This window comes from Macaca nemestrina, chromosome 7, assembly GCF_043159975.1.
Source record: "Macaca nemestrina isolate mMacNem1 chromosome 7, mMacNem.hap1, whole genome shotgun sequence".
Lineage (NCBI taxonomy): Eukaryota > Metazoa > Chordata > Mammalia > Primates > Cercopithecidae > Macaca > Macaca nemestrina.
In genome coordinates, this window is record NC_092131.1 from 102064011 (window position 1) to 102091313 (window position 27303).

Below are 27303 nucleotides of genomic sequence, written 5' to 3' on the forward strand. Positions count from 1 at the left end.
CTGGCCCGGCGGCGTTGCGTCGCCTTGGTAGCCACAACTTCCGGCTCAAACCGGAAGTCAGCGAAGTTGCTCTACAAAATGTGCGCCCGCCCCCTCTGGGGCGGAGAGACTCAGCCCCTCCCTCTCAGCCGATACCCTGGGACTGACCGTTCCCTAGGGATCTGGCGGGCCCCAGAGGACCCACGCCTGAACCCGGTGCGACTCGTGGCCTTTGGGCTAGGAGCCATGGACGCCTTCATCCGCTTCACCAACCAGACCCAGGGCCGGGACCGACTCTTCAGGTGAGTCAGGTGCCAGCGGCCTCCGCCCCTTTCTCGCCCTAACTGGGTGCTCCGGTGCCTATTCCCCGGCACCCGAGAAAAAGGAGGTGATAGCCTAGTAGATGGAAGCTGGAAGGACGTTGCCAGCTCCTACGGGGAAAGTTTGGTATCCGAGCCCCTCCTCACCCTAAATTCAACGTGGGTGGGCCCAACGCACCCGCATCCGGTCCTAGCCTAGTGCACTAAAGCCCCAGTGCCTGGCACCCTAGCCGCCTCGAGACCGCCTATGACGTGACACCGGCTGACAGATCCTCCTCCCCTCCTAACTTTGCTCTCCGGGCAAAGAAAGATTGGGTTCTCTCCACTCAACATTCTTCCGAGGGATTTCCTTTAAAGAGAAACTTCGGGTTACTATTTGTGGCCAGGAAAGCAAACCACTTGGTGTGGCTTCAAATATCTCTCGTTCTTGTTGTTGTTGTTGTTTGTGAGACGGAGTCTCGCTCTGTCGCCCAGGCTGGAGTGCAGTGGCACGGTCTCAGCTCACTGCAACCTCCTCCTCCCAGGTTCAAGCGATTCTTCTGCTTCAGTCTCCCGAGTAGCTAGGATTACTGGCGTGCACTACCACGCCCGACTACTTTTTGTATTTTTAGTAGAGACGGGGTTTTGCCATGCTGGCCAGGCTAGTCTCCAACTCCTGACTTGAGGTGATGTGCGCACCTCGGCTTCCCAAAGTGCTGGGATTACATGCGTGAGCCACCGGGCCCGTTCTCAAATACCTCTTGAAATGTTTGAGTAGAGACAAGTTCTCTTCCATTATTGCCCAGTCTGTATCGTTGAGGTACTGCATGTGGAATAGTTTTGTAAATTGTAGAACAAAATGTAGCAGGGATGAGACCACACCAACTGGACTGGGGGGGAAATACAATGGAGAGAAGCTCAGAAAGAACTAACTGCACCTCTAAGGTTCATGCTGTGCTACTGAAAATATTAAACAGAGATTGTGTCTCTTTTTCTTTCGGTTCCATATGAAACAAAAAGAACTGAGAGATTGTATCTTTAATATAAATACAGTACTAGTTCATGATGTTTTAGAGATTTGTTTGATTCTTGCTTGATTAAAAAATAGTTACAGTTGCAGTTTTATTTAACAGCTCTTCATTCTCTTCTGGGTGTGCAAGTGCTGATACAAACAGATCAATTAGAATGGCCCCAATAATGAGGCTTTTGGAAGCCATCTTTATACCAGCTATTGTTCCCAGTGTTTTGCAACTATGAACTTATTTAACCCTCATCACAACCCTATGAGGTAGATACTCTAAATATTCTCCCCATTTCAGATGGAGAAAACCAAGCAGAAGGAGGTTAATAAGTACCACACAGCAGAACTGAGAGATTCATGTCCACGCAAATGACTCCAGTGCCCACTTAACTACCAAGCTATACTGGCTTTCTCATTAGTTTGATAGGTTTTTTAAATGGTTGCTTTATATACAAGCTTCATTAAATAGAAATTTCATTAAATAGAAACCTGTAATTCCAGTGTACCTAGAATGTACCCTGCAAGGTTTATCAAGGAAGTTGGTTAAAAAAATAATCATTTAGGCCGGGTGCAGTGGCTCACGGCTGTAATCCCAGCACTTTGGGAGACTTAGGCGGGTGGATCACAAGGTCAGGAGATCGAGACCATCCTGGCTAAAATGGTGAAACCCCGTCTCTACTAAAAATACAAAAATTAGCCAGGCGTTGTGGCGGGCGCCTGTAGTCCCAGCTACTCGGGAGGCTGAGGCAGGAGAATGGCATGAGCCCGGGAGGCAAAGCTTGCAGTGAGCCAAGATTGCGCCACTGCACTCCAGCCTGGGCGACAGAGCAAGACTCCATCTAAATAATAATAATAATAATCATCATCATCATCATCATCATCATCATTTAGGCCAGGTGCAGTGACTCACACCTGTAATCCCAGCACTTTGGAAGCCTGAGGCAGGCAGATCACGAGGTCAGGAGTTCGGGACCAGCCTAGCCAACATGGTGAAACCCCATCTCTACTAAAAATACAAAAATTAGCTGGGCGTGATGGCGCATGCCTGTAATCCCAGCTACTCAGGAGGCTGAGGCAGGAGAATTGCTTGAACCTGGGAGGCAGAGGTTGCAGTGAGCCAAGAACGCACTACTACCCTCCAGCCTGGGCAACAGAGCAAGACTCTGTCTCGAAAAATAATAATAATAATAATTTAAGATATGTTTATTCCAAAAGATCTGAGATCTCTAGCATTCATTTCCCAGCCTCCTTGATGATCTGTATAACCTTTATGACCACACTGGCATTCATAAAATAATACCTTGCTTTCTGTGCCAGTAATGCTCACACAAACATGGTGAACGTTCCTAAAACCTGTCGGACTGTAAGAAGTGTGGCAAGCACCAACCCCACAAAGTGACATAGTACAAGAAGGGCAAAGATTCTCTGTATGCCCAGGGAAAGCAGCATTATGACAGGAAGCAGAGTGGCTGTGGTGGGCAGACTAAGCCGATTTTCCAGAAAAAGGCTAAAACTACGAAGAAGATTTTGCTAAAGCTTGAGTGTGTTGAGCCCAGTGAAGATCTAAAAGAGTCCTGGCTATTAAAAGATGCCAGCATTTTGAATTGGGAGGAGATAAGAAGAGAAGATCCAGTTCTAAGTGTCCTCTTTTGTTTTATTATGAAGACAATAAAATATTGAGTTTATGTTCACTTCAAAAATAAATAAATAAAAGTAATGTCTTACTGTTGGCCTAATCCCTATTGTTAGACCAAAGCTCAGAAAGGCAGAGTCATTGACATGACCAGCCCTCTAACCAGGAAGCACACTTAAAAAAGAGAAAGCGATTGTTTATGATTCCAGTCTTCTCTTTTTATTTCATTCCTAGTACCAAGTTCACTATTTTAGAAAATGGAAAATGTACCACATTTTTATTGAGAATAATATTTATAGCATAAAGGGATTCAAATGCAGTTACAAGACAGTAGGAACCAGGCACCTACTTTATTAGTAGATTGCCAAATGGATTTGAATGTGTGACTATGTGATGTAAAATTTCTCATACATTTATATTAGTAAGCCATTGTTATTTGTAAGCATGACAATAATCACTTTATTAAATATATAGTATTATTAAGCAGGGTTCTACCTGTATTTTATATAAAATACCAATGAGTTTAGAAAGACAACTATGAAAACATATTTATACTAATTTATGTACTGATGTGTATTTGGTTCTTTTGTTTATAAAAAATTAAACAATCTTTAAACTGTGGACTTTTCATTTGGTTCTGGTTTGAGTTTGTGTCCTGTCACATAGATGGTAGATTACGTACATGGTAGAAAAGTTCATTTTAGAAATTTGAAAATCAGGCCAGATTATAGGTAGCTCACGCCTGTAATCCCAGCACTTTGGGAGGTTGAGGAGGGCAGATCACGAGGTCAGGAGATCAAGATCATCCTGGCCAACATGGCGAAACCCCATCTCTACTAAAAATACAAAAATTAGCTGGGCATGGTGGTGCACAGCTGTAATCCCAGCTCCTTGGGAGGCTGAGACAGGAGAATCGCTTGAACCCCGGAGGCAGAGGTTGTAGTGGAGCCAAGATCACACCACAGCACTCCAGCCTGGCAACAAAGCGAGAGTCGGTCTAAAAAAAAAAGAAAGAAATCTACATTGGGGAAGAGAAGGAGTATGGATCTTTGTAGACTTAACATGAGGGAGATGTTGTGCAGTTTCTCACTTCGACTATATCCATTTCTCTGTGCCATTTGCCTTTTGGACGCACATTGGCTGCATCATTGCAGAGTTCATTTTCATTACCTTTGTGTTAAATTTCCATGACATGTTCTACCCTTTGGCTCTCCTGTGGAATGACTGTTGCAGAATTTTGCTTTTGTAAGAGCTGCTACATGAGAAATGGTCTTGGAAATGTTGTCTGTAGGCATGTGTTTCTCTTTCCCTTACTTCATGAATTAAGTTTTATTTGGTTTGTAAATCATTCTTCTCAATTTTTTTTTTTTTTTTTTTTGCATTTCAGAGCCACTCAGTACACATGCATGTTGCTTAGATATTTGTTAGAGCCTAAAGCTGGCAAAGAGAAGGTGGTAATGAAGCTCAAGAAACTGGAGTCCAGTGTGAGCACTGGTCGTAAATGTAAGTACCCTGTTTCTTGAGGGACAGTGGCTCCTGGTTTAGAATCCTCAGCCTCAGATCCTGTAATTCGTGGAGTAATTTCTAGGTCATTAATTTCTAGTCAATCAAGTTTATTGATGAAATTGACCAGTGAGACTGTCCTCATGGTACAACAGGTTTGAATGTGTTGCTGCAGACCATTCATAAACACCCTGTTATGTTCACATCTGGTGCTACACCTTGTCTTTCTGCTTAATCATAACCAGTGAGACAGACAACGTGTTAGTTCACCTTTAGTTCTTAGAATCACAGTATGTTTTAGCAGTCTGTGACATGAGCTTCTACTCCTGTGAGCCCCTTTGTTCTAAACAAGAGTGGAATAGTTATATCCTAGACCACCTGCCTTTTTCCTTTCTTGAGGAGTGCTAGAGTATATATAGGTGGATACATTTTTGTAGACCATTTGTGAGGTAGGTTTCATGCTAAAGGTAAAAAGTGAAATCAATGTTTTGTGCTTATTTAATCACTTTAATAATACATCATACTGGGAAATCCAGTACTTTTCATAGCAGTTGCCTTTCTGACTCTTTGTTGTTTGATGAAAATCAGATGTTGCTATAGGAGGTTAGCAGAGGCATTAGAATGGAATGTAGAGCATCACATATTGATCAGTTGGTTTTGAGCACCTATGTTATATAGGTATATTCCTGAGCCTTATGGGAGAAGTAAGGTGCTTTAAATAATGATATATAAGATTTAGTGCCAAACTTGTTGGCTGAGGTAGAGGAAAAGAAAGGTGTTTTAGAGGAGGTGGAACTTGAGGTGAGGCTAGAGAGAAGGAAGAAGAGTTTCAAAGGGCATTCTCCTCTAGTAAAAGCTCAGAACTGTTCTGAGCAAACCATTGTATGGGAGGATCATTGTCAAACTACAAAACTAGTTTGACAGAGAGAAGATTTAAATTGTCAAGCAGAGGGATGGGAAGGGTGGGTCGAGCTTTTCTGGCTGGCACTGAAGGCCAAGATTAGAAATTCTGTTTAGATTATTTAGAATGTTGGAGCTGAAAGGTCCTTTAGAGGTCACTAATATCTAAGTCCAGAAGGGGCTTATCCAGGGTCATTCAGCCAGTTAGTGCAACAGCCACAACTGGAACCCAGAATCTACATACTAAACAGTCATTACATATACTATTTTACTATTTTATGTTATTTTTGATAACATAATACCAAACAGTCTTTTTTTTTTTTTTTTTTTTTTTGAGATGGAGTCTCACTCTGTTGCCCAGGTTGGAGTTGGAGTGCAGTGGCGTGATCTTGGCTCACTACAACCTCCACTTCCCGGGTTCAAGCAATTCTCCCACTTCAGTCTCCCTAGTAGCTGGGACTACAGGCGTGCACCAATACGCCTGGCTAATTTTTGTTTTGTTTGTTTTATTTTTAGTAGAGACAGGGTTTCACCATGTTGGCCAGGCTGGTCTCAAACTCCTAACCTCAGGTGATCTATTCATGTTGGCCTCCCAAAGTGCTGGGATTACAGGCATGAGCCACCGCGCCCGGCCCCTTCTGAGATTATAAGTTTTCTGACGGTAGCTACTTCTGAGCGCCTCCTGAGTCTAAGGTATGGTCCTTCAAGGAAAAGTACTTATTTTGCATCCTCCATGACGTTTAGTACTATAACTCTTTCTCAGAAGGTGTTCAGTAAGTACCTATTGATTGATGCATCCCTGATGAATTGAATTACATGCTCACATAAGGACATGCCATTGCAATGGTTGATTTAATTCAACTAGGAGCTCTATGACAATGTTAGTAATTGTTCTATCCATTAAATTCTACCATTTCTACTTTATTTTCTTGACAATAGGTAGCCAAAAGGGGTTTGGACCAGAGAAATGGCAAAATGATAATAGTGTTTTTTAAAAAGACAGTCTTTTGTCTGGAAAATAAATAAAATGTAAGGCATCAAACTCTCCAAGAGAGTATTGCATCTAGAGTTCATGTTATCATAGTACCTTCCTTCTAAAGAAGTGTAGCTGGTAAATAATCAGATGTAACTGTCCACACTCATGATTGACCTTGCCTGGAGTATGCCATCAGTCAACATTAAGGTGTTCATTACAATGAAGGAGGTAAATTTAAAGAGTCACTGTATTTTTTTGCCTTCCAAGATCATTTTAGGTGTCCTTAATGTACTGTAAAATCTTTCTCTTTTTCTGAACAAAGGCTGAGCCTTGAATGACCATCAGTTGTTAAAAACACCAGTGCTAAACTGGGCACATTGGCTCATGCCTATAATCCCAGCTACTCGGGAGGCTGAGGTGGGAGGATTGCTTGAGCCCAAGAGGTTGAGGCTGCTGTGAGCTATGATGGTGCCACTGCACTCCAGCCTGTGTGACAGAGCAAGACCCTGTCTCAACAAAAAACAAAAAACAACGAAAAGCTGGCTCCTCATCCGGATACAGGATTCTATCTTCCCGTTGTGTACTAATGAAATAACTGTTCATTATTGTGGGTTCTACTTGCAGGGTTCAGACTAGGCAATGTGGTACATGCTATACAGGCAACTGAGCAGAGCATTCATGCCACTGACCTGGTACCTCGCTTATGCTTAACATTAGCCAACCTGAACCGTGTGATTTATTTCATCTGTGACACCATCCTCTGGGTGAGGAGCGTAGGTCTCACCTCTGGCATCAACAAAGAGAAATGGCGAACGAGGGCTGCCCACCACTACTGCTTTTCTCTTCTGCTGAGCCTGGTCAGGGATCTGTATGAAATCTCCCTGCAGATGAAACGAGTTACACGTGACAGGGCAAAGAAAGAGAAATCAGCATCCCAGGATTCTCTTGGGTACAGTGTGGCTGATGAGGAAACAGAATGGCTCCAATCCTTTCTACTTCTCTTATTCCAATCTCTGAAGCAGCATCCTCCCTTGCTTCTGGACACGGTGAAGAACCTTTGTGATATCCTGAACCCTTTGGACCAGCTGGGGATCTTTAAGTCCAATCCTGGCATCATTGGACTTGGAGGTCTTGTGTCCTCTATAGCAGGCATGATCACTGTGGCATATCCTCAGATGAAGTTGAAGACCCGTTAGGGTGTTTTTAGGCTTGGAATTAGTACCTACTTTAAAAGATGGCCTCTTAGTGGAATAGAAATTTGTGTAAGTCAAGGCCATGTCATACTGTGCTTAAGTTCTTGTTCATGTGAGCATTTAACAACCTATGATGTGGGCAGAGATGAGGCCAAGAATGGAGAAGGGAGGAACATGAAGACTTGTATGTTTTTGGAGTGCTGGAGTGACTTGTGAATTTCTGAATATTTTCCCTTCATCTAACATTGATTGAACATCTCTTATGTGCATAGTGGGAGCTTAGTATTTGCTGAATGAATAAAAATTGAAAGGAAAAAATTTAAAAAGACCCAATCACACTGATCATTTAACACTAATATACAATAACTTTAGGGTTATATGGATCATTGGTTTCACATAATTACAGTAGGTCTGGTGCATGGCACTCTCAGATCTAGTAGAGGCTCTGATGTCAGTAGCAGGGTGGAGGAGAGCTGGGCTGACAGCCTCTCAACTTTTTGGCCCTTATACCATCACTATACTCATGTCCTTGCTCTGTCCAGAAGTAGAATCAGAAAAGCATCAGGCACCTTCATGGTATAAATTGTGTCTATGGGTGCAGTGAATAAGCAAAAATCAGAAGCAGACAGGAGGGACTTATAAAAATAGGCAGAGGGTCACAATGAGTGCCTATATGTAGCCTGTGACAGATAAGAAGCTGACAGACAAAAAACAACTAAGGCTAGAGCCTCATTCCTCTGACTCCTAATCCAGTGTTTGTTCCATGCTCTCCCACTGTCTTCAGAATTGAGTAGAAATGTGATCCCCTCCTGAATCCTGTCTTTTGCCTCTTACTCTCCCATAATTTGGACCTTCCTTGTCCAGTGGTTTATATTCTTTTCTAGAAAAACTAAAACTGGGTGGAGTGTGGTGGCTCACACCTATAATCCTAACACTTTGGGAGGCTGAAGCAGAAGGATTGCTTGAGGCCAGGAGTTCAAGACCAGCCTGGGCAATGTAGTGAGACCCCATCTCTACAACAAAGTGTTAAAAAATTAGCCAGGCATGGTGGCATATGCCTGTAGTCCCAGTTACTCTGGAGGCTGAAGCAGGAGGATCACTTGAGTCCAGGAGTTCAAGGCTGCAGTGAGCTTCCACTGCACTCCAGCCTGGGTGATAGAGCAAGACCTTGAGTCTTCAAAAAAAAATTATAACAGTATTTAGACTCATCAGCTAGATTGTTTTATTTAAATCCTTCTAACAATTTAGGCAATACTACATTAATTTTTATCAAAATTTATCTAGTCAAAAAAATTTCATGATACTCCAGATGTAACAGGGTCACAATTTTCTATGATAAATCAGACATCTTATTTGTAGGGTGATTGAGGGAGGTGGAAAGCACAGGAGGAAGCCAGTGAAGAGGACACTGGAATGCTGAGTCAATGACATTGACTCGTGTTCCTATCTCCCATCTTGGGTGTGGGTCTTTATATGTGGTTACAGATCCTTTAGTTTGAGGGAGGTGAGGTAGGGAAATAGGATGCCAGCAGGTAGGAGGCTGATGTCAGCCCTCCCAGCAAAGCCGTGTCATTTATCTGAATGGAAATGAGAAAATAAATATGTACTCAATAAGTTATATTTCCCAGAAATGTGATTGAGATTCTCAAAAAATAGACTCAGATTCTTGGCTGTCTGTTTAACCAATCAAGATATGGAATTTGAGAAATAAAATTTTGGAAATTTTAAGAGACATGAAAGCTACTAGGTCAGGGCAAATTAAAAGCTTAAATAGCTATTTTTACTGTCCAGATCCTCTACTGTAATAGATTAATTATGTTCAATAAATTTCTAGACAAAATTGACTTGTGTCTGTGAGTATGTTCTGGGAATAGAGAAGAGTTAAATGTAAGGCAATCCAGCAGATAATCCTCAATCAGCCTACACAGTTGGTACAGCGAGCTCTGGGCTGGAAGATCCAGACTGAGGAGGAGGATGGAGAAAGATTGAGATGTAGAGCCTCTGGGTTAAAAGGGACCTCTGAATGAGCTCATCTAGACTGCTGCCATGGAGAGGGTGCTCTACAGTAGCCCTGTCAATGGCTGGCTGGCTTCTGCCTAGATAAGCCTGCGTTGAATTCATGGTGGTATGTTACAGTGGTATCCATCTTAATGGTGTCCTGGTACCTCCCTGTGAATCCTTCTTTCTAACTAATGTTTTCCACCCCAGAGCCTCCACATTCATGAGGGATGCCAAAAATTGAAGTTCTTCATAGATGTACAGCCCAGCACATTCACAACTGAGCATTGTTGCCTGATAATTCATTTATTCAACAATGAATGTTTGAGTGCCATGCATGGTTTTGGGGATCCACTTGTGAGCAAGATGACCTAGGTCCCTGCTTTCATGTGGTGGAGGGGTAGGGAAAGCAGGTAGGGACGGAGAAGGAAAGAAGATAGAACTCTATGCCCTGCAAGCTACTGCTAGAAAACTAACACTTCTGTCTTCCCTCGGGACTCTCCTAGGCCCTTTCACCACTTCTCACCTCTCACCCACATTCTGCACTCCCAGCTAAAGCAGCCAAAGGACTAGTTGATTTGGCAGAACTTTCAGGCACAAAGCCCTATACTCCCTCTGGCCCAAAGCCACTACTCTGAAGGCTGAAAACTGCCCTTTGGCTCAGATTGCTGTCCAGTCACAGCCTCACAGATGATTTGTGCTGAACCTTGAGGTGAGGGCAGAGGCCACTTCTTTAAATACTTTGTCTTCTCTACTGCCTTACATTTGAAAAGCCCAGGTTGGATCAATAAGTATTAAATGTATAGCATATTACTCCTTTGAAGCCTCCCCGCTTGACTCCTCCCTTTCCTGCCTTCTCATTCCCTACTTTATTGCATCACAGATATGTAATTTATTACCAAGGATCTTTCATAATTCCCCACTCCCATCTCTTTCTTCTCTTGCCCACAGTGTGTGACTTAGAAGAGTCAACAATACATGTAATTCCACCAGCAACAAAGAAAATACGTTTTGTTTTCCTATTGTCCATTTTCACAAAGAGGCCCTTCTTAGTTAATCTGAAAGCTATGGCTTACACCATAGTCCTCCATCATATCTGAAGCCAGGAACTAGAACAAGGGCTTGTGCTTGAGTCCTGGCTAAAGAAGGGTTGAGTGGTGCTAGTTCTTGGTTGTCTTGCTATTGATTAGTGATAGAATCTTAGTCAACACTGTCGCTTATCCAGACTTAGGGGAACAAAAATCTACTTGGCTCTCCCACTTTTCATTCTGGTAGCATCTTAGGCCAGGTAAAGTTCAATAAATTTTTTTGAACTCTAAGAAGTGGAAATTCCTCCCTCAAAGGCTATATTGTCAAAAACAACTCCCGGCTCTGTTGCTTCTTCACTGAGGGCAATTTATCTCCATAATCAAAGACGAATACATTCAGATGAACTCTTCTGTGTGGGTTTAAATTTTACTGTTCAACATTCACTCTTGCTAGTAAATAAGAAAAGATGAGAGAAATGGATTGAGAACTGTCCCACAAGACCCTCTACAGAAAAGGAGCCAAAAGATTGCAGAGGTATATAGAACTTTAGAGCTTTTGAGTTTAACGATGTGTATCCCTATACCTTCTTTCTGGAAAGCAGACTTTTGTGAATTGAGGGCAGGAACATTATAGAACTGATGCTTCATGGCTCTGGAATACTAAGTCCTCTGAGCCTGGATCTCCTTCAGCTCTGCCACCTACCTCCTTGTTTGCTAAATGTCCTTAGAGAAGTTAGGATATGCCCGGGGAACCCTGGGTCAGATAACCATGACAACTGCTGACCCTGCTTTCTTCCTCTCTGCCCTCCTCTAGCTGGGAGGCGTTAGTAGCATTGCCCAAGACTCCCAGGAGTGGTAGGAATTGTTTCTGCCTGAGGAGACGCTCTGCAGCCTGGGCTCTGTGAGACTGACGTGGCGGTCAGCTGGAGTGAGTGTTGGGGTCCTGGGGCACCTGCCTTACATGGCTTGTTTATGAACATTAAAGGGAAGAAGTTGAAGGTAAGGGCCTCTTGGGAATTTTGCTTGGGATGAAAAGCTCTGCAGGGAAACTACTGAGGGAGAGATTCTGGTATAGATACTCTATACCAGAAGTATAGAATAGCTATTCTGGGGCTACTGTCTTTTCCAGAACACAGATATGTTTGCTTAGAAATAGAAGAATTGGGTAGGAACAGTGGATCATGCCTTTAATCCCAGCACTGCAGGTGGCCGAGGCAGGTGGATCACTTGAGCCCAGGAGTTCAAGAACAACCTGGGCAACATAGTGGGATCCTGTCTCTACAAAAAAAGAAAAAAATTATCCCTGAATAATGGTACATGCCTGTAGTCCCAGCTACTTGGGAGGCTGAGGTGGGACGGTACCTTGATCCCAGGAGATCAAGGCTACAGTGAGCCATGATTGTGTCACCACATTCCATCCTGGGCAACAGATTGAGACCCTGTCTCAAAAAAAAAAGATAGGGAGAGGGGGAGAGGGACAGACACAGAGAGAGAGAGAGAGAGTGAGAGAGAGAGAGAGAGAGAGAGAAATAGAGGAATTAACCCAGAGCCTTTTCAAAGATGAAACCTGAAACTTGAGTATTTATTTTTCTAGAGATGGGGGTCTCACTATATTGCCCAGGCTGATCTCAAACTCCTGGGCTCAAGCAATTCTCCCATGTTAGCCTTAGTAGCTGGGATTACAGGTGCTTGCCAATGCACCCAGCTTGAAACTTGTTGTTTTAGTTTCTTTTGGACCCTCATTAAAGAGCCTTAAGACTTTAGCTAAAACTTTTTATCCCTTATGGCTGCCTGCATTTTTTATTTCCTAACCTGAACTCTTTTTTTTTTTTGAAACGGAGTTTTGTTCTTGTCGCCCAGGCTGGAATACAGTGGCATGATCTCAGCTCACTGCAACCTCCGCCTCCTGGGCTCAAGTGATTCTCCTGCCTCAGCCTCCCAAGTAGCTGGATTACAGACACCCACCACCATGCCTGGCTAATTTTTGTATTTTTAGTAGAGACAAGAGTTTCACCATGTTGCCCAGGCTGGTCTCGAACTCCTGACCTCAGGTGATCTACCCGCCTTGGCCTCCCAAAGTGCTGGGATTACAGGCCTGAGCCACTGCGCCTGGCCTCCTAACCTGAACTCTTATAAAAAACGTTATTCTTGGCTTGGTCAAGGTGGGCAGATCACTTGAGGTCAGGAGTTCGAGACCAGCCTGGCCAACATGATGAAACCCCATCTCTACTAAAAATACAAAAATTAGCCGGTATGGTGGCTCATGCCTGTAATCCCAGCACTTTGGGAGGCCGAGGTGGGCGGATCATGAGGTCAGGAGATCGAGACCATCCTGGGTAACACGGTGAAACCCCGTCTCTACTAAAAAAAAAAAAAAAATTAGCCGGGCGTGGTGGCGGGCGCTTGTAGTCCCAGCTACTTGGGAGGCTGAGGCAGGAGAATGGTGTGAACCCGGGAAGCAGAGCTTGCAGTGAGCAGAGATCATGCCACTGCACTCCAGCCTACGCAACAGTGTGAGACTCCATCTCAAAAGAAAAAAAAACCCGTCTCTACTAAAAATACAAAAAATAAAAATAAAATAAAATTAGCTGGGCGTGGTGGTGGGCGCCTGTAATCCCAGCTACTGGGGAGGCTGAGGCAAGAGAATCCCTTGAACCCGGGAGGCAGAGATTGCAGTGAGCTGAGATTGTGCAACTACATTCCAGCCTGGGCGACAGAGCAAGGCTCCATTTCAAAAAAAGAAAGAAAGAAAGAAACATCAGTCTTGACAAGTAAGCTACGGAGCAACTCATTCCTATGGGACCCTAAGGAGTGGGGCTATTGTGTGTGACATTCACCCTCCAACCTAATGCCTTCCGTTCAGGGCAAATGGACCCCCAGGCAGCCTGGGCCTAGTTGGTGGCCATGAGAAGTAGGGAAGTGACCCAGTGGAGCTCAAGCCTGAGGGCTTCTGATGGGACCTGGGACTCTGTTTTGCAGCTTGAAGAGCTAGGATGGCAGTCAACAAAGGCCCCACCTTGCTGGATGGAGACCTCCCTGTAAGTAACTTGGGCTCATCTGTGACAGGGGATGGACAACTGAGGGAGGAGGAAGAAGCAGGGAGGGAAGATGCAGGGGACTTAGAGCAAGATATGCCCAGATTATAATCCTAGTTCATTGACTACCACGGCTTAGTTATTCTTGCCCTCACCACCTTTTGTAGAGGGCAGTTGGAGGATCTGGGAGAGGAAAAAAGACGCTTATTAAAAACCAAGCACCTTGGAAAAAAGGGACAGAAATCCTGGCTTAGGGACAGTGGGGAGTGGAGAGGAAGGGAATGACTGTGTTTAAACCCTGACGCAGAAGCCCATGCTCTGTCCGCCACCCAGCTGGATGTGTATTCAGTGCAGAGCCACTGCTTTCTTTTGTCTCCAGCATCATTCATATGGCAAATGGCACCTCCCGGAGTCAGACGGTGCACAGCCTGTGCTGCTGTGTCAGGGGAAGGGTGGGATATTCCGTGTGTCTGGTGTTCTATCTCTGACCTGGTTTTCACTGTGATTTGAAGTGGTTTGATACTTTTAGGAATGCTTGATGGCTCCTGGCAAGGCATCTCAGATTTGCACACAGTTCAGATAGTGAAACTTAAAAATTGTGGACCTGTACAATATCCACCTTGCCCAAGTTAGGCTTATACTAACTCTTGCACTAGGAATCACTTTGTTTTGTATTGAATAATAGAAGAGAGAGGCGTAAAATGGTCAAGTACATAGTGAAGCCATTCTAACACACGGTGGTTTATTCCCTTCCCAGGATCTCTTTCCCCCTTTGGTTTTGTCTAAAACAACCTCTGAAGGCTCTGTCCAAACTGTTAAAAAGAATGTTTTCACTGGGCGCGGTGGCTCAAGCCTGTAATCCCAGCACTTTGGGAGGCCGAGGTGGGCGGATCACAAGGTCAGGAGATCGAGACCATCCTAGCCAACACGGTGAAACCCCGTCTCTACTAAAAATACAAAAAATTAGCTGGGCATGGTGGCGGGCGCCTGTAGTCCCAGCTCGGGAGGCTGAGGCAGGAGAATGGCGTGAACCCAGGAGGTGGAGCTTGCAGTGAGCCGAAATCGCGCCACTGCACTCCAGCCTGGGAGACGGCAAGACTCCGTCTCAAAACAAAAACAAAAACAAAAAAACCCGAAGACATTGTGGGCTGCTCTGTCTTAGTGTACACATAGGTCTCATTGATGGGGATCTTTGAACTCTCCCTCCTACAAACAGAACAGGCCAGGTCTTCACTTCATGAGCAAAACCATGCTACAGTGTCATATTCAAAGTTACAGAGAGCCTGAGCATCTGAATCTGACCTGGGGAGTTTTCAGGTCAGATTCAGGAGTTTTCAGAATGGAGAATTCTCAACATTCGTAAGAACAGACAGAAAAGAACATAATAAGCCCCATGTACCCTTTGTTAGCCCTGAAGACCATGAATTCATGGCCAATCCTGCCTCATCCTCACTTCCATTAATTCCTTCACTTTGTGTTATTTTGAAGATAATCCTAGGCAGGCTATTTCCAACTCGAGTTGGAATCCTGGCTCTGCCACTTACCAGCTGTGGAATCTTGGGTAAATCACTTCCCATTTCTGATCGTCAGTCTCCTCATTGACTCAGTGTTGGTGACAGTGCTAACCCCAGAGGATGGCTGTTAGAATTAAGTGAGCTCATGTCACCAAGGCACCCAGACCAGTGCCTGCAGCATAATGGCACCTGACAAATGCTCTTTCCCTCTGCATGCCTAGAATTTGTTCTTTTAATTTTATTTATTTATTTTTTAGATATAGTGTCTTACTCTGTCACCCCAGCTGGAGTGCAGTGGCACCATCATAGTTCACTGCAGCCTCGGCCTTCTGGTCTCAGGCAGTCCTCCCACCTCAGCCTCCCCAGTAGCTGGGACTCTGTAGTCCACATGCCATCAAATATTAGCATGACTAGCTTTTTTTTTTTTTTTTTTTTTTTTTTGTGGCTCAGAGTGTTCTCAAACTCCTGGCTTCAAATGATCATCCCGCCTCAGCCTCCCAAGGTGTTGGGATTACAGGCATGAGCTTCTACTGTTAGCCCTAGAATTCACTCTTTTACTCAAAGACCAGTGTTTTTTCACTAAGGTTCCTAGGTGACCTAAAGCTTAATTATGTGACTGCTGCCAAAGGTGCATTACTAACAGCATAGCACCCTGGAAATGATAAACGATTGTTCCACTACACTCAGCACGCACAGATCACACCCAGAGTGCTGTCTTTGAGTGTTTTCTGTTTGTTCGTTTTTTTTGTTTTTTGAGACAGGGTCTCATTCTGTCATCGAGGCTGTAGTGCAGTGGCATGATTATGGCTCACTATAGCCTCCATCTGCCAGGCTCATGTGATCTTCCCACCTCAGGTTCTCGAGTAGCTGAGACCACAGGCACACAGCACCATGCCTGCTAATTATTATTATCATTATTTTTTGTTGAGACGGGGTCTCCCTATGTTGCCCAGGCTGGCCTCAAACTCCTGGGCTCAAGCAAGGGTAGTATATTTTTAAGAAAGATAATGTAAAACTGTAGCATGTCCAGGAGAGGGGGTCACCAGACCACAGTGTGGACCATTTGTAAACGAAGTTAGGAACTGGAGCCATTTAACATGATGGAGGTACTTCCTAAGGGAGACATATTTGACTTCAAATATGTGAAGGGCCAACCCATGAATGATGAAATAGGTTTGCTCAGTTTTGTTCCAGAGGACAGAGTGTGGAACAGGGGGATGGAGGCAAATTTCAGCTCAGCAAAGCTGTCCAACAAGGGACACAGGTCACTTTATGAGGGGGAGAGCTCTCATTCAGGCAGATATTTAAATATAAGTCTTGGCTGGGCACAAAGGCTCATGCCTATAATCTCAGTGATTTGGGAGGCTGAGGCAGAAGGATCACCTGAGGCCAGGAGTTCAAGACCAGCAAGACCTGCCCCCTCTACAAAATAAAAGTATTAGCAAGGCATGGTGTCACATGCCTGTAGTCCCAACTACTCAGGAGGCACAAATGTGAGGATTGTTTGAGCTCAGGAGTTGGAGGTTACAGTGAACTATGATGGCACTAATGCACTCCAGCTTGAGCAACAGAGTGAAACCCTGTCTCTAGGAAAATAATAAATAAATAAAAACAAATACAAGTCTACCAGAGAAACGATGGAAAGGATTCTTACCACAAAGTCCCCTGGGGGCCTAAGATTCTGTGATTCTGTGCAGTTGGGCAGATCTAAACCTACGCATTCTACTAGGCACAGCCCTGACTGTGGTTCAGGTATTCAGCTAACATTACTGTGCCATGCTTTAGGCTACACTCTGGGGATACAGAGATGACAGTCTACGGGGAGTGAGATGAATACCCATAACCACAGCACTGTGTAATGAATGTGGAGACAGCCAGGGAGGGAGTGGTTTCCGATGCAATGGAGGAGAGTCTGGAAGCTTCACAGGGGAGGTGCTGGTCAAGTGGAGTCTTGAGGGAATGGCACTCTGCCAGGCAGCAAGGGCTGTAGGAAGGAAGGTGAGCGTTCTAGGCAGTGGGGCCAGGATACACAGGCGGGGAGGCAGTACCTCAGAAAGACCAGAAAAATGTTTGGAGAAGCCACCAATCAAAGGTGGATTAAAACTCTAGACATTAACAACACTTGCTCTCTACTAGTAGGTATCAGGGGAGTGAGTTGGGGTGGGGGTGGGGGTGATGGGATCTGACTTGGCCCCTGGAGAACAGAGATTGCCTTGGCAGCTCTCCAGAACCTGGATGGTGACCAGGAGGACATGGCCTTGTTTTCCCCATGGGCTCTCCCATGCTCTCATGATTGGGGCATCTGGAGACCTCTTTGGCCTTGGTTCCTCCCAGGTCACTTGGACTCAGGCTAGTTGCACCATTGGACTCCATGACCCTGAGGTCCCCTTCCTGGGAGGCTGGAGAGGGAGGTGGGACAACTTGAATGTGTTCCTTCCACACCAGGAGCAGGAGAATGTGCTACAGCGGGTCCTGCAGCTGCCGGTGGTGAGTGGCACCTGCGAGTGCTTCCAGAAGACCTATACCAGCACTAAGGAAGCCCACCCCCTGGTGGCCTCTGTGTGCAATGCCTATGAGAAGGGCGTGCAGAGCGCCAGTAACTTGGCTGCCTGGAGCATGGAGCCGGTGGTGCGCAGGCTGTCCACCCAGTGTGAGTCCTGGTGGCACTCAGCAGCTGCCTGCTTGTTCACTGCCTACCTGCCAGTCTGTCTGTTTGCCTCTCAGTCTGTCTGACTGTCTGATAACTTGCTTGTCTGTCTGCTTAACTGCCCACATCCCATTGCATGGTCTTATCTATGGATATAATGGTATACATACAGATCTCTTTTCATCTATAGATGCCTATCTGTGGCCCAGCTGGCCTTTGCCTAGGATAACAATGATGGCCAGAGAATCTGCAGGGGAAGGGAAGGCAGAGCTATGCAGGCAGTGGTGAGGTTGGGGCCCATGGCAGACCAGACACTCACTGTAGCAGCACAGGCAGCAGCAGCAAGAACCAGCAGTCTGGCAGCGGCAGAGGCAGCCACACTAGGGGGCCTGGCAGGGCTGGACGGCATGGAGGGAGGAGAAAGCTGGCTGAGCCCAGCAGCTGATGGTAGCGGCTCATGACGGGTGGGGGCGGCAGAGAGCCACTAGCCAGGGCCCTGGAGGCAGAAGACGGTTCTCTTATGGGCCTTACCAGGTGTGCTCCACTCAAATTGTTCTGCCGCATCCGAAAATGTGGTCTCCAAGGCATAGCTCTTGACAGGGTTGAGGGAAATCGCAGTAATGCCAAAAAGTCTAGCACTTTCCACCATCCTAATTACAGAATTATGGGTAGCTGAGGACTCCACACAGCAAACAGGAGAGGACAGATGTAAAGTAGGCCCAGGCCCTGTGCCTGGCTGCAAGCTCCTTAAATAGTTGCCTTGAGTCTCATTCTGCCCAACCGGAAGACAGCTAAGTCATCTGGGCTCTCTGCTGCTTGAGAATTTTGTGAAGAAAAATAAGGTATCTGGAGAAAGAATATATGAAAGAGTACAAAGAACTCTCCTTGAAAGCTATGGCCCCCAGTGGCCATGGCTGCAGAGCCAATGTCCCGGCAGACCCAGGCGGGATCCCCTTGAAGCAGGTGCATCTCTGATGCAAGCCCACTCTCCAGGGGCAACTGTTTTCCCTTCCCTGCGACCCTCTTCAGACAGCTGACCATCTCAACACTGAGTGGTTAAAAAGAAGAGCATGGTCAGCCTGGGGCCTGCACTGGCTATGCTGGGAGTTTGTCATGTTGAGAGCTAAGCAGGCCCAGCCCCAAGGCCTCACTGCCATCTGCCTCCCTCTCACACCTCTCTTCTCCCTCCTTATGCTCACTCAGAGCCCCCATGCAGGTCCGGAGGGAAGAGAAGGAAGGAAAGAACAGTACTTGTTGGTGATTCATATAGCTCCCATCATTCTTCATAAAAATTCTGCCAGGCAGGCACCATTAATTCACCTTTCACAAGGTAGGAAGCAGAGGCTCAGACAGGCTGTGACTTGCTGAGGCCACAGGCTGCTTAGACGTGGTCACTTGGCCTTTTGAGTGCAGGTCTGAGTGACTCCAGAGTTCCCACACAGATGTAAGAAACTGGCCCGGGTCTCGAGGAGTCCCTGCGGACAGGGGCTAAAGAGGGCAAAGGGCCTGGGGCCCAGAGATGCTGGGGAGGCAGCAGGCCTTGGGATTTGAGGGCTCCAAGTCACTTCTTTGGCACAGAGGCCACTGCTAGATTCTCATGGAGACAGGCAGGACTCATCCAAACTTGACCCCTTCCTTCCAGTCACAGCTGCCAATGAGCTGGCCTGCCGAGGCTTGGACCACCTGGAGGAAAAGATCCCAGCCCTCCAGTACCCTCCTGAAAAGGTAAGCCCCTTCCCACCTCTGGAAGCCTCCCTGCACTCTGTCGTCACCACCTCTCAGGGTGGAGAGGGCAGGGGCTGCTGATGCCGTGACTGGAAGTCTGTGTCCCATGGTGAGCATTGTCCAAGACCGGCAGAGGCTGCCTGCTCCCAAGGCCACACCACACAACAGGCTCCTCTTCTCCCTGTGAAGCTAAATGGAGATGGGGTTTCTGGGACCAGCAGGCACGAGCCCAGAGGCAAACCCAAACAGGAGCTCTGGCAAGTCCTACTGCCTCCGGATACCACACCCTGGGATCTGAGGTTCCACCGTCTGCCCTGGACCACTTGGCGACTACAGCTGCTTAAGGTCATGAGTCACACTCATTCAGATCCCAGGAGTGTCGTCCCATATCCTCAAGATCCAACATTTTATGGACCATGAGATTGAAAGTCACTTTACCTGGCTACATATTTATTAGGTAGTTGCTATGATAAGGACTCATTTTTGGTGCTTCTGGGGAATAAGCTTCAGTCTCTGACCTCATCTATCTCATTGACCAACTACCCTTCCCACAAACATGTACTGAGCCCTACCCTATGCCCGGGGCCATCACCTATGCTTTATCAAGTACTCTCACTTAATCCTCTTGTCAGCCCTCTGGGATAGGGGTTGTTATCTCCATTTTACAGAAAGGAAACCAGTAAGTGGAAACAGTGAGAGCAGGTCCATTGAGCTGTGAGGCCTGTGTCCTTTGCTCCCCATTTTTCCAGATTAAAGGCAACATTTTTGTCACAAAGGTGCTCCCAGGATAATGAAGAAAAAGATAAATTATTTCAATGCAGAACTTGTAGGAAGATCAAGCACACCTATAAATCAATAGAAACGCTGTGTTCTGAGGAAAGGATGAAGGAGATTCCTTGTGAGCATGAGGGTATCAGGACAGGTGGCACCAAGGAGGAGTCTTTGGGGTCATCCTCACAGGATGAGAGGGCTCTTGACAGGCAGTGATGGGGGTGAAGAAGCCAGGAGATCCAAACAGTTGGCACAAGGAAGGTTGGAGCCCTCTCCCTTTAAAGCCTAGCTTAATTCCAGGTACCCAAATATCAGTGCCAGTTCCCTGGGCCTTTAGATGACGCCTTCCTGGGACCTGGGCTCAGGCCACCAGACCCCGAAAGGGTGGCCCTTCCAGGGCCTGCAAGACCACATGCCTAACACACCCACCAACTTCCCCCAGATTGCTTCTGAGCTGAAGGACACCATCTCCACCCGCCTCCGCAGTGCCAGAAACAGCATCAGCATTCCCATCGCGAGCACTTCAGACAAGGTCCTGGGGGCCGCTTTGGCTGGGTGCGAGCTCGCCTGGGGAGTGGCCAGAGACACTGCGGAATTTGCTGCCAACACTCGAGCTGGCCGACTGGCTTCTGGAGGGGCCGACTTGGCCTTGGGCAGCATTGAGAAGGTGGTGGAGTACCTCCTCCCTCCAGACAAGGAAGAGTCAGGTACCTGCCATTCGGAGGCTCGGCCTGGGAGTGAGTTATCACACACACTGCCTGGGAATCAGCAGGAGGTGGCAGGGCTCATCCAGCTACTGCTCTGGAATAGGGAAGGCCAGTGGGATTGTCAGATGGATTCATAATCATTTACCCCCCCCCGCCCCCACCCCATCTGTAAAGAGGGAAAGTGAGTTGTGGAACTCACCAGTGAGTTTGTGGTGGAGCTAGAACACCTGCTTTCCAGTCCTAGACATGACCCAGATCTCCCCGGCCCCTCTCTTACCTGTTTTCTCTTCTTTCGCCCCAAATCGCTACCCAGCCCCTGCTCCTGGACACCAGCAAGCCCAGAAGTCTCCTAAGGCCAAGCCGAGCCTCATGAGCAGGGTTGGGGCTCTGACCAACACCCTCTCTCGACACACCATGCAGACCATGGCCCGGGCCCTGGAGCAGGGCCACACCCTGGCCATGTGGATCCCAGGAGTGGCGCCCCTGGTGAGTATCTGCCCTGAGCTCTGACTGGTCCCATGCCTGGGAGCCTTGTGGGCCTCTTAGTCCCTCCCATCCCCCACCCATCGCCCCTTCCTGTCCTGAGAACATTCTCTCTTCCAACCTGGGCTAGGACTTTAGTTCTAAGGACAAGAGGCCTTGAGAGGGGTAGAGGGATGGCCTTCCAGACCACAGGGAAAGAGAAGGGACAGGATGTTAAGCAAGGGCAGGCCTGCCTTGCTAGAGTGCTCCTGCCCCACCACTCACTTCTATCTCCCCCATTTCCCTCTGAGTCTCCCCCAAGCCCCAGTCTTCATCCCCCCAAGTCGGCCTCTTTCTATGGGTCTTCCCACCTATAAGACAGCAGGACTTCCATCTGCTATGCAAGCACTAGGGACTGTCGTCCTTAAATAAACAAAGTACACAACCCATTTTGTCAGGGAGAGTGTACCCAGCACCAATGCACCCAAGGTAAATTTGCCCTTTCTAGGCCCAGGGAGAGTTAACTTCCCACCACTCCCCACCTCCACCTCTCTGTATTTTAGCAGAAATAGGCTGGATTTTTTTCATAAGGAATTTTAGTAAGAAACTAGCGCCAGAAAAGAAAATAAAACAACATTAAAGCATAAAGGTCAGCAAACAAGATTACTACTTTTCAGCCATCTTTTGAGCAGTACTTTTAAAAGCATCATCAGGCCTGGATCATTCATTCAAGCAAGTGTTGCCCCTGCAGGGATACAGGAGTAGCAGTTCCCCTCAGTCCCCTGCATCAATAACGACTGAGACTGAGTCACATGCCTGGGCCCGGCCTGCAGTGGGCAGAACCTCACATGCCACCATTCACATGGAATAGAGTGGCATCCCCAAAAGCTGTGTAATAAGGAGGCTCTGTTTGTGGGGCTCCCTAGAGGTTTAGAATGTGCCTCAGGAGACACCAGCCCACTTGCTCAGTCAATTTCTTCCCATGGGACACTCTGGTTCATTGAATGTTTCACTCTTTAGAGATCTGGGAGGAGTATCTACCAAAGCTAACAAACATATATCCTATGGCCCAGAAATTCCACTCTTAAGTGTATACCCAACATAAATGAGCACTTAAGTCTCCCAAGACAAGTAAAAAATGTTCAGATCAGCGATATCCTTAGCTAAGAACTGGAAGCAATGATAATGCCCATCAACTGTAGGATGGGTAAGTTACGGGAAATGCGTATGATGGAATATTACACAGAAATGAAACAGAAGGAACTACTTCCATTTGCAGCAACATGGGTGAAACTTACACCATAATATTTAACTAAAGGAGCTATTAATGAATGAATACACATGATGTGACTCCACTTATATGAAGTCCAAAAATAGGCAAAACGAAGGCATGGTGACAGAGACCAGGATTGTGGTTACTCTTGAGGGACTATGGACTGAGTGGGGGACACAGGGAGTCTTTGGGTGTGAAAATGGTCTATGTCTTGACCTGTGGTGGTTACACAGGTGTGTTCTTATAAAAATTCATAAAGCTTACACTAAAGATGTGTGCACTTTAGTGTATGTAGATTACCATTCAATAAAAAGTTTCAAGAAAAGTCTGCTGGGGCCGAGCCCTGCTCACCACCTGGCCTGGACCCTGGGGGCGAGGGGCTTTGGCTGCTGGGGCTCCCTGGTCATCAGCAGGGGCAGTTGAGCCAGCAATCTGCTGCCATCCTCCCTCAGAGCAGCCTGGCCCAGTGGGGTGCCTCAGTGGCCATGCAGGCAGTGTCCCGGCGGAGGAGTGAAGTGCGGGTGCCCTGGTTACACAGCCTCGCAGCCGCCCAGGAGGAGGATCATGAGGACCAGACAGACACGGAGGGAGAGGACGTGGAGGAGGAGGAAGAATTGGAGACAGAGGAGAACAAGTTCAGTGAGGTGAGGGGGAGAGTGGGAACCTCAAGGTCGTCCAGTTCACAGAAGTGGTGAGAAGCAGAGGCATAGGGTGAACTCAGGAACTCTGGCCCAGATGCAGGGGCATGGCATGTGTGTGCAACACCCTTCACCCCACCCCCAAATGCCCAGCTGATGAGGGACTTCCATGTCATTCTCTCAGTTGATCCTTGCAACACTCTGTAAATAGGCAGGGCAGAGATTATTGTCCCATTTTGCAGAAGAAACAGAGGTTCAGAGAGGGAATGTGACTTGTCCAAGGCCACACTGCTAGTGGCAGAATAAGCCTGAAGTTTTGTAAATTTGGTATTCTCATGCTTTTCCCTTGAGCTCTGGGGCTGGTGAGGAGGGAAGGGTCAGGGGAGTTACTGCAGGAGGCACTGACCCTGCTCTGGCCCCCAGGTAGCAGCCCTGCCAGGCCCTCAAGGGCTCCTGGGCGGTGTGGCACATAACCTGCAGAAGGCCCTCCAGACCACCATCTCGGCTGTGACATGGGCACCTGCAGCTGTGCTGGGCATGGCAGGGAGGGTGCTGCACCTCACACCAGCTCCTGCTGTCTCCTCGACCAAGGGGAGGGCCATGTCTCTATCAGATGCCCTGAAGGGCGTTACTGACAATGTGGTGGACACGGTGGTGCATTACGTGCCGGTGAGTACCACCCCTGGCAAACTGTTAGTGTCCCAAGGGGGCCCGGACAGGGCAGATAAAGTAGATTTGACTGAAGGGGATGCAGTCCCCCTCCTTTTCCCTACTCCTCTGGAGACCTCCCTGCAGTCCTCAGTGCCCTGGCAACATTTTGACATACTGGGCCCCTCCCAGCCCCAAGAGTATAGAGGCCCATGGCTCTGGCCTGAGGCCTCTCCCCACAGCCCCTCCCACCTGCTGGTAGAGGAGTCTCCAGCCATTAGTTCCGGGATCCCAGTGACTCACCTTCACCCCTTTGCTCCCAACTGAAGGGCCGGGCAGGTGCTAGGCAGGTTTGCATGCTGCTGCACGGGAAGGGGTTGAAAAGACTTCCAGGGCACCCTGAGGGGTGGGCCATGAGTTCCAGGGGACAGCAGCAGGCTCCACCCAATTCTATCACCTGTCGCCAATAGGAAAAACCCAGGGGATACCAATGCCATCCCTTTGGGAACCCCTTTCCAAATCAAGTTATAGGTTATGCAGGCCTGAGGGGGGCTGGTCAGGGCAGAAAGCACCCTTAGAGCTGGTAAGGGGGTGGGTTACTCAGTCACTCCAGCAAGCAGCATGCCAGGGATCTTAGCAGCCCTCCTGTTCACCCTGCGCTCGGGCCAGCCCCAAGAAAGTGTACCCATCCCTGGCCAGGTCACTGTGTGGGCTGCAAGGAAGAGTTAGGAAAGCTGATGACCTCCCATTGAGGGTTCCCCTCAGGGAGGCCTAGGGGATCCTGAAACTTTGGGAGGCTTGGCTTGCCTGAGCGGCCACCTGGTCCATGGAGAAGCTCAGAGTGGGTAGGACCTCAGGGCTTTCCCCGGTGCCCCCCAAACTACTGAACCGCTCCCCAGCCTGTGGCCTCCTGACGGCCGCTCCCGGGGAAACAATCGAGGGACCCGGGAAGGGGCGGTGGGTGAGAGGCGCAGGGACCAGGGCCAAGTCAGGACTCTAAGGCGGCTGCCGGGCCCTCAGCTCCCCAGGCTGTCGCTGATGGAGCCCGAGAGCGAATTCCGGGACATCGACAACCCGCCCGCCGAGGTCGAGCGCCGGGAGGCGGAGCGCAGGGCGTCAGGGGCGCCCTCCGCCGGCCCGGAGCCCGCCCCGCGCGCCGCACAGCCCCGCCGCAGCCTGCGGAGCGCGCAGAGCCCCGGCGCGCCCCCCGGCCCGGGCCTGGAGGACAAGGTCGCCACGCCCGCAGCGCCGCGCCCGGCCTTCCCGGCAGTGCCCCGCGAGAAGCCGAAGCGCAGGGTCAGCGACAGCTTCTTCCGGCCCAGCGTCATGGAGCCCATCCTGGGCCGCGCGCAGTACAGCCAGCTGCGCAAGAAGAGCTGAGTCGCCGCATCCGTCGCCGCACCCCGGGCGGGCGGGTTTCTCTAACAAACAGAACCCGCACAGCCCAGGCGAGCGTTGCCGCTTTCAAAATGGTCCCCTGGGGACCCCAGCCTCATCCCGATGATGCTGCCGAGGCACACTTTTTTTTTTTTTTTTTTTTTTTTTTTTTTTTTTTTTTTTAGCATCCTTTTGGGGCTTCACCCTCAGAGCCAGTTTTTAAGGGACACCAGAGCCGCAGCCTGCTCTGATTCTATGGCTCGGTTTTTACTAAAAGAGTAATTGCCTAACTTGATTTTTCATCTCTTTAACCAAACTTGTGGCCAAAAGACATTTGACTGTTTCCAAAATTCAGATTCTGCCTCTGTGGGTAAATATTTGTCATGAATGAGTAACTCCTGTCACCATTCTGAAGGTCCAAACAGAAGATTTTGACACATTCTTAGCACTGAACTGGGAGATCCTCTGATGTCTAGGCTCCCAGCAGACTACTTTGAAGGGAACAATCAGATGCAAAAGCTCTTGCATGTTTATTTAAAATACTAGTGTCACTTTCTGAGTACTCGCCCCTTCACAGGCTGAGTCCCAGGCCTGTGCTTCATAGAGCCAGCTTCTTGCTCACAGCCACATTTCCATTTGGATCATTACTGCCTGCACCTGCATAGTCACTCTTTTGATGCCCTCCAGATGCTGGGGAACAAAAATGGTGATCATATATAGACTTTATAGCCACAGTTCATCACCAATCCCATTTTCCAAGGGAAATGTTAATATTTGATAAATCTAGAAAATGCATTCATGGCTGGGCTCGGTGGCTCACACCTGTAATCGCAGCACTTTGGGACGCCGAGGCGGGCGGATCACGAGGTCAGGAGATCGAGACCATCCTGGCTAACACAGTGAAACCCCGTCTCTATTAAAAGATACAAAAAATTAGCCCGGCATGGTGGTGGGCGCCTGTAGTCCCAGCTACGCAGGAGGCTGAGGCAGGAGAATGTCGTGAACCTGGGAGGCAGAGCTTGCAGTGAGCCGAGATCACACCACTGCACTCCAGCCTGGACGACAGAGCAAGGCTCCGTCTCAAAAAAAAAAAAAAAAAGAAAAAGAAAGGAAAAGAAAATGCATTGATACAACTATAAAATTCAAACATTGCAAAAGGGTATGTGTCTTTCTCCCTGAGCCCCCCGTTCCCCTTCATTAAAAACCACCATGGTGCCATCTCTCGTGTATACAGGGCTATGCACCTGCAGGCACGTGTGTATGCACTCCCCGCTTGTGTTTACACAAGCTGTGGGGTGTTATACATGCCTACTTTTTTCACTTAATAACACAGCTTGGAGAGATTTTTGTGTCACATCATAAATCCCACTCGCTCTTTTCGACGGCCACATAATAACTACTGCATAATATGGATACGCCTTATTTGATTTAACTAGTTCCCTAATGATGGACTTTTGTTTCCTTTTTTTTTCTTTTTTGCTACTGCAAACAGTGCTATAATAAATACCCTTATCAAAAATGTCTAGTGTACATGTGTGGAGATGTATATACACACATATGTGATAGATACGTAACTTGTAACCATGACATGCTGGGTGAAAGAATATGTGCATTTTAAGTATTCCTAGATAATACCAAGTAGCCTGCCAAACCAAACCCTATTTTTCTAGTTATTTTCACCTGCAGCTTCAGAAATATGCACAGAAAATTATGAGTCTTCAGTCAGTCCTTTTAGACATCCATATATTTATACTCATTTTCCACAGGTCCCCCTCAGACACATAAACACTCACTCTGTTAGCTCCCACTCTACTGCACACCTGGAAGCCCTGCTCCCTGAAACTGACTCTGGGGCCCTACAACTGACTCTGGGGCCCTGGCAGATCTTTGGTGTAATGAGTCATGGGCCTCGATCTGTGGTTTTGGAGTCTGAGGATGTAGAATGGGGACAGGAGAGAAGCTGGTAGATATACACA

At 47.7% G+C, this 27303-nt stretch overlaps 3 protein-coding genes and 1 pseudogene across 13 annotated transcripts in view; 3 read left to right on the top strand and 1 right to left on the bottom strand.

Moving 5' to 3' along the window:
• Positions 1 to 116, bottom strand: part of LOC105488323 (WD repeat domain 93) — a 52053-nt gene extending 51937 nt beyond the window's left edge. For all 6 annotated transcript variants that reach the window (XR_011626158.1, XR_011626159.1, XM_071100686.1 and 3 more), the window contains exon 1: positions 1 to 116. The gene's annotated coding sequence lies outside the window, so the exon portion shown is untranslated.
• Positions 49 to 11336, top strand: LOC105488322 (peroxisomal biogenesis factor 11 alpha). 2 transcript variants are annotated; one of them, XM_011752252.3, is made up of 3 exons: positions 49 to 281; positions 4320 to 4435; positions 6936 to 11336. In XM_011752252.3, the coding sequence occupies exons 1-3, from the start codon at positions 79 to 81 to the stop codon at positions 7505 to 7507; spliced, it is 891 nt and encodes a 296-aa protein (XP_011750554.2). In that variant the 5' UTR covers positions 49 to 78; the 3' UTR covers positions 7508 to 11336. The 2 variants fall into 2 exon arrangements, with proteins under 2 accessions (XP_011750554.2, XP_011750555.2); XM_011752253.2 differs by lacking the exon at positions 4320 to 4435 and having other exon boundaries at positions 198 to 281.
• Positions 147 to 26848, top strand: LOC105488321 (perilipin 1). 5 transcript variants are annotated; one of them, XM_011752251.3, is made up of 9 exons: positions 147 to 281; positions 13510 to 13568; positions 17525 to 17729; positions 19369 to 19451; positions 20665 to 20929; positions 21243 to 21415; positions 23117 to 23308; positions 23726 to 23971; positions 24971 to 26848. In XM_011752251.3, exons 2-9 carry the CDS (start codon positions 13524 to 13526, stop codon positions 25328 to 25330), a joined length of 1569 nt encoding a protein of 522 aa, XP_011750553.1. In that variant the 5' UTR covers positions 147 to 281; positions 13510 to 13523; the 3' UTR covers positions 25331 to 26848. The 5 variants fall into 5 exon arrangements, with proteins under 5 accessions (XP_011750553.1, XP_011750550.1, XP_070956788.1 ...); XM_011752248.3 differs by lacking the exon at positions 147 to 281 and adding an exon at positions 4328 to 4435; XM_071100687.1 differs by lacking the exon at positions 147 to 281 and adding an exon at positions 11354 to 11529.
• On the top strand, positions 290 to 4313 carry LOC139364380 (large ribosomal subunit protein eL42-like; annotated as a pseudogene).
• Positions 26849 to 27303: the final 455 nt, after the last annotated feature.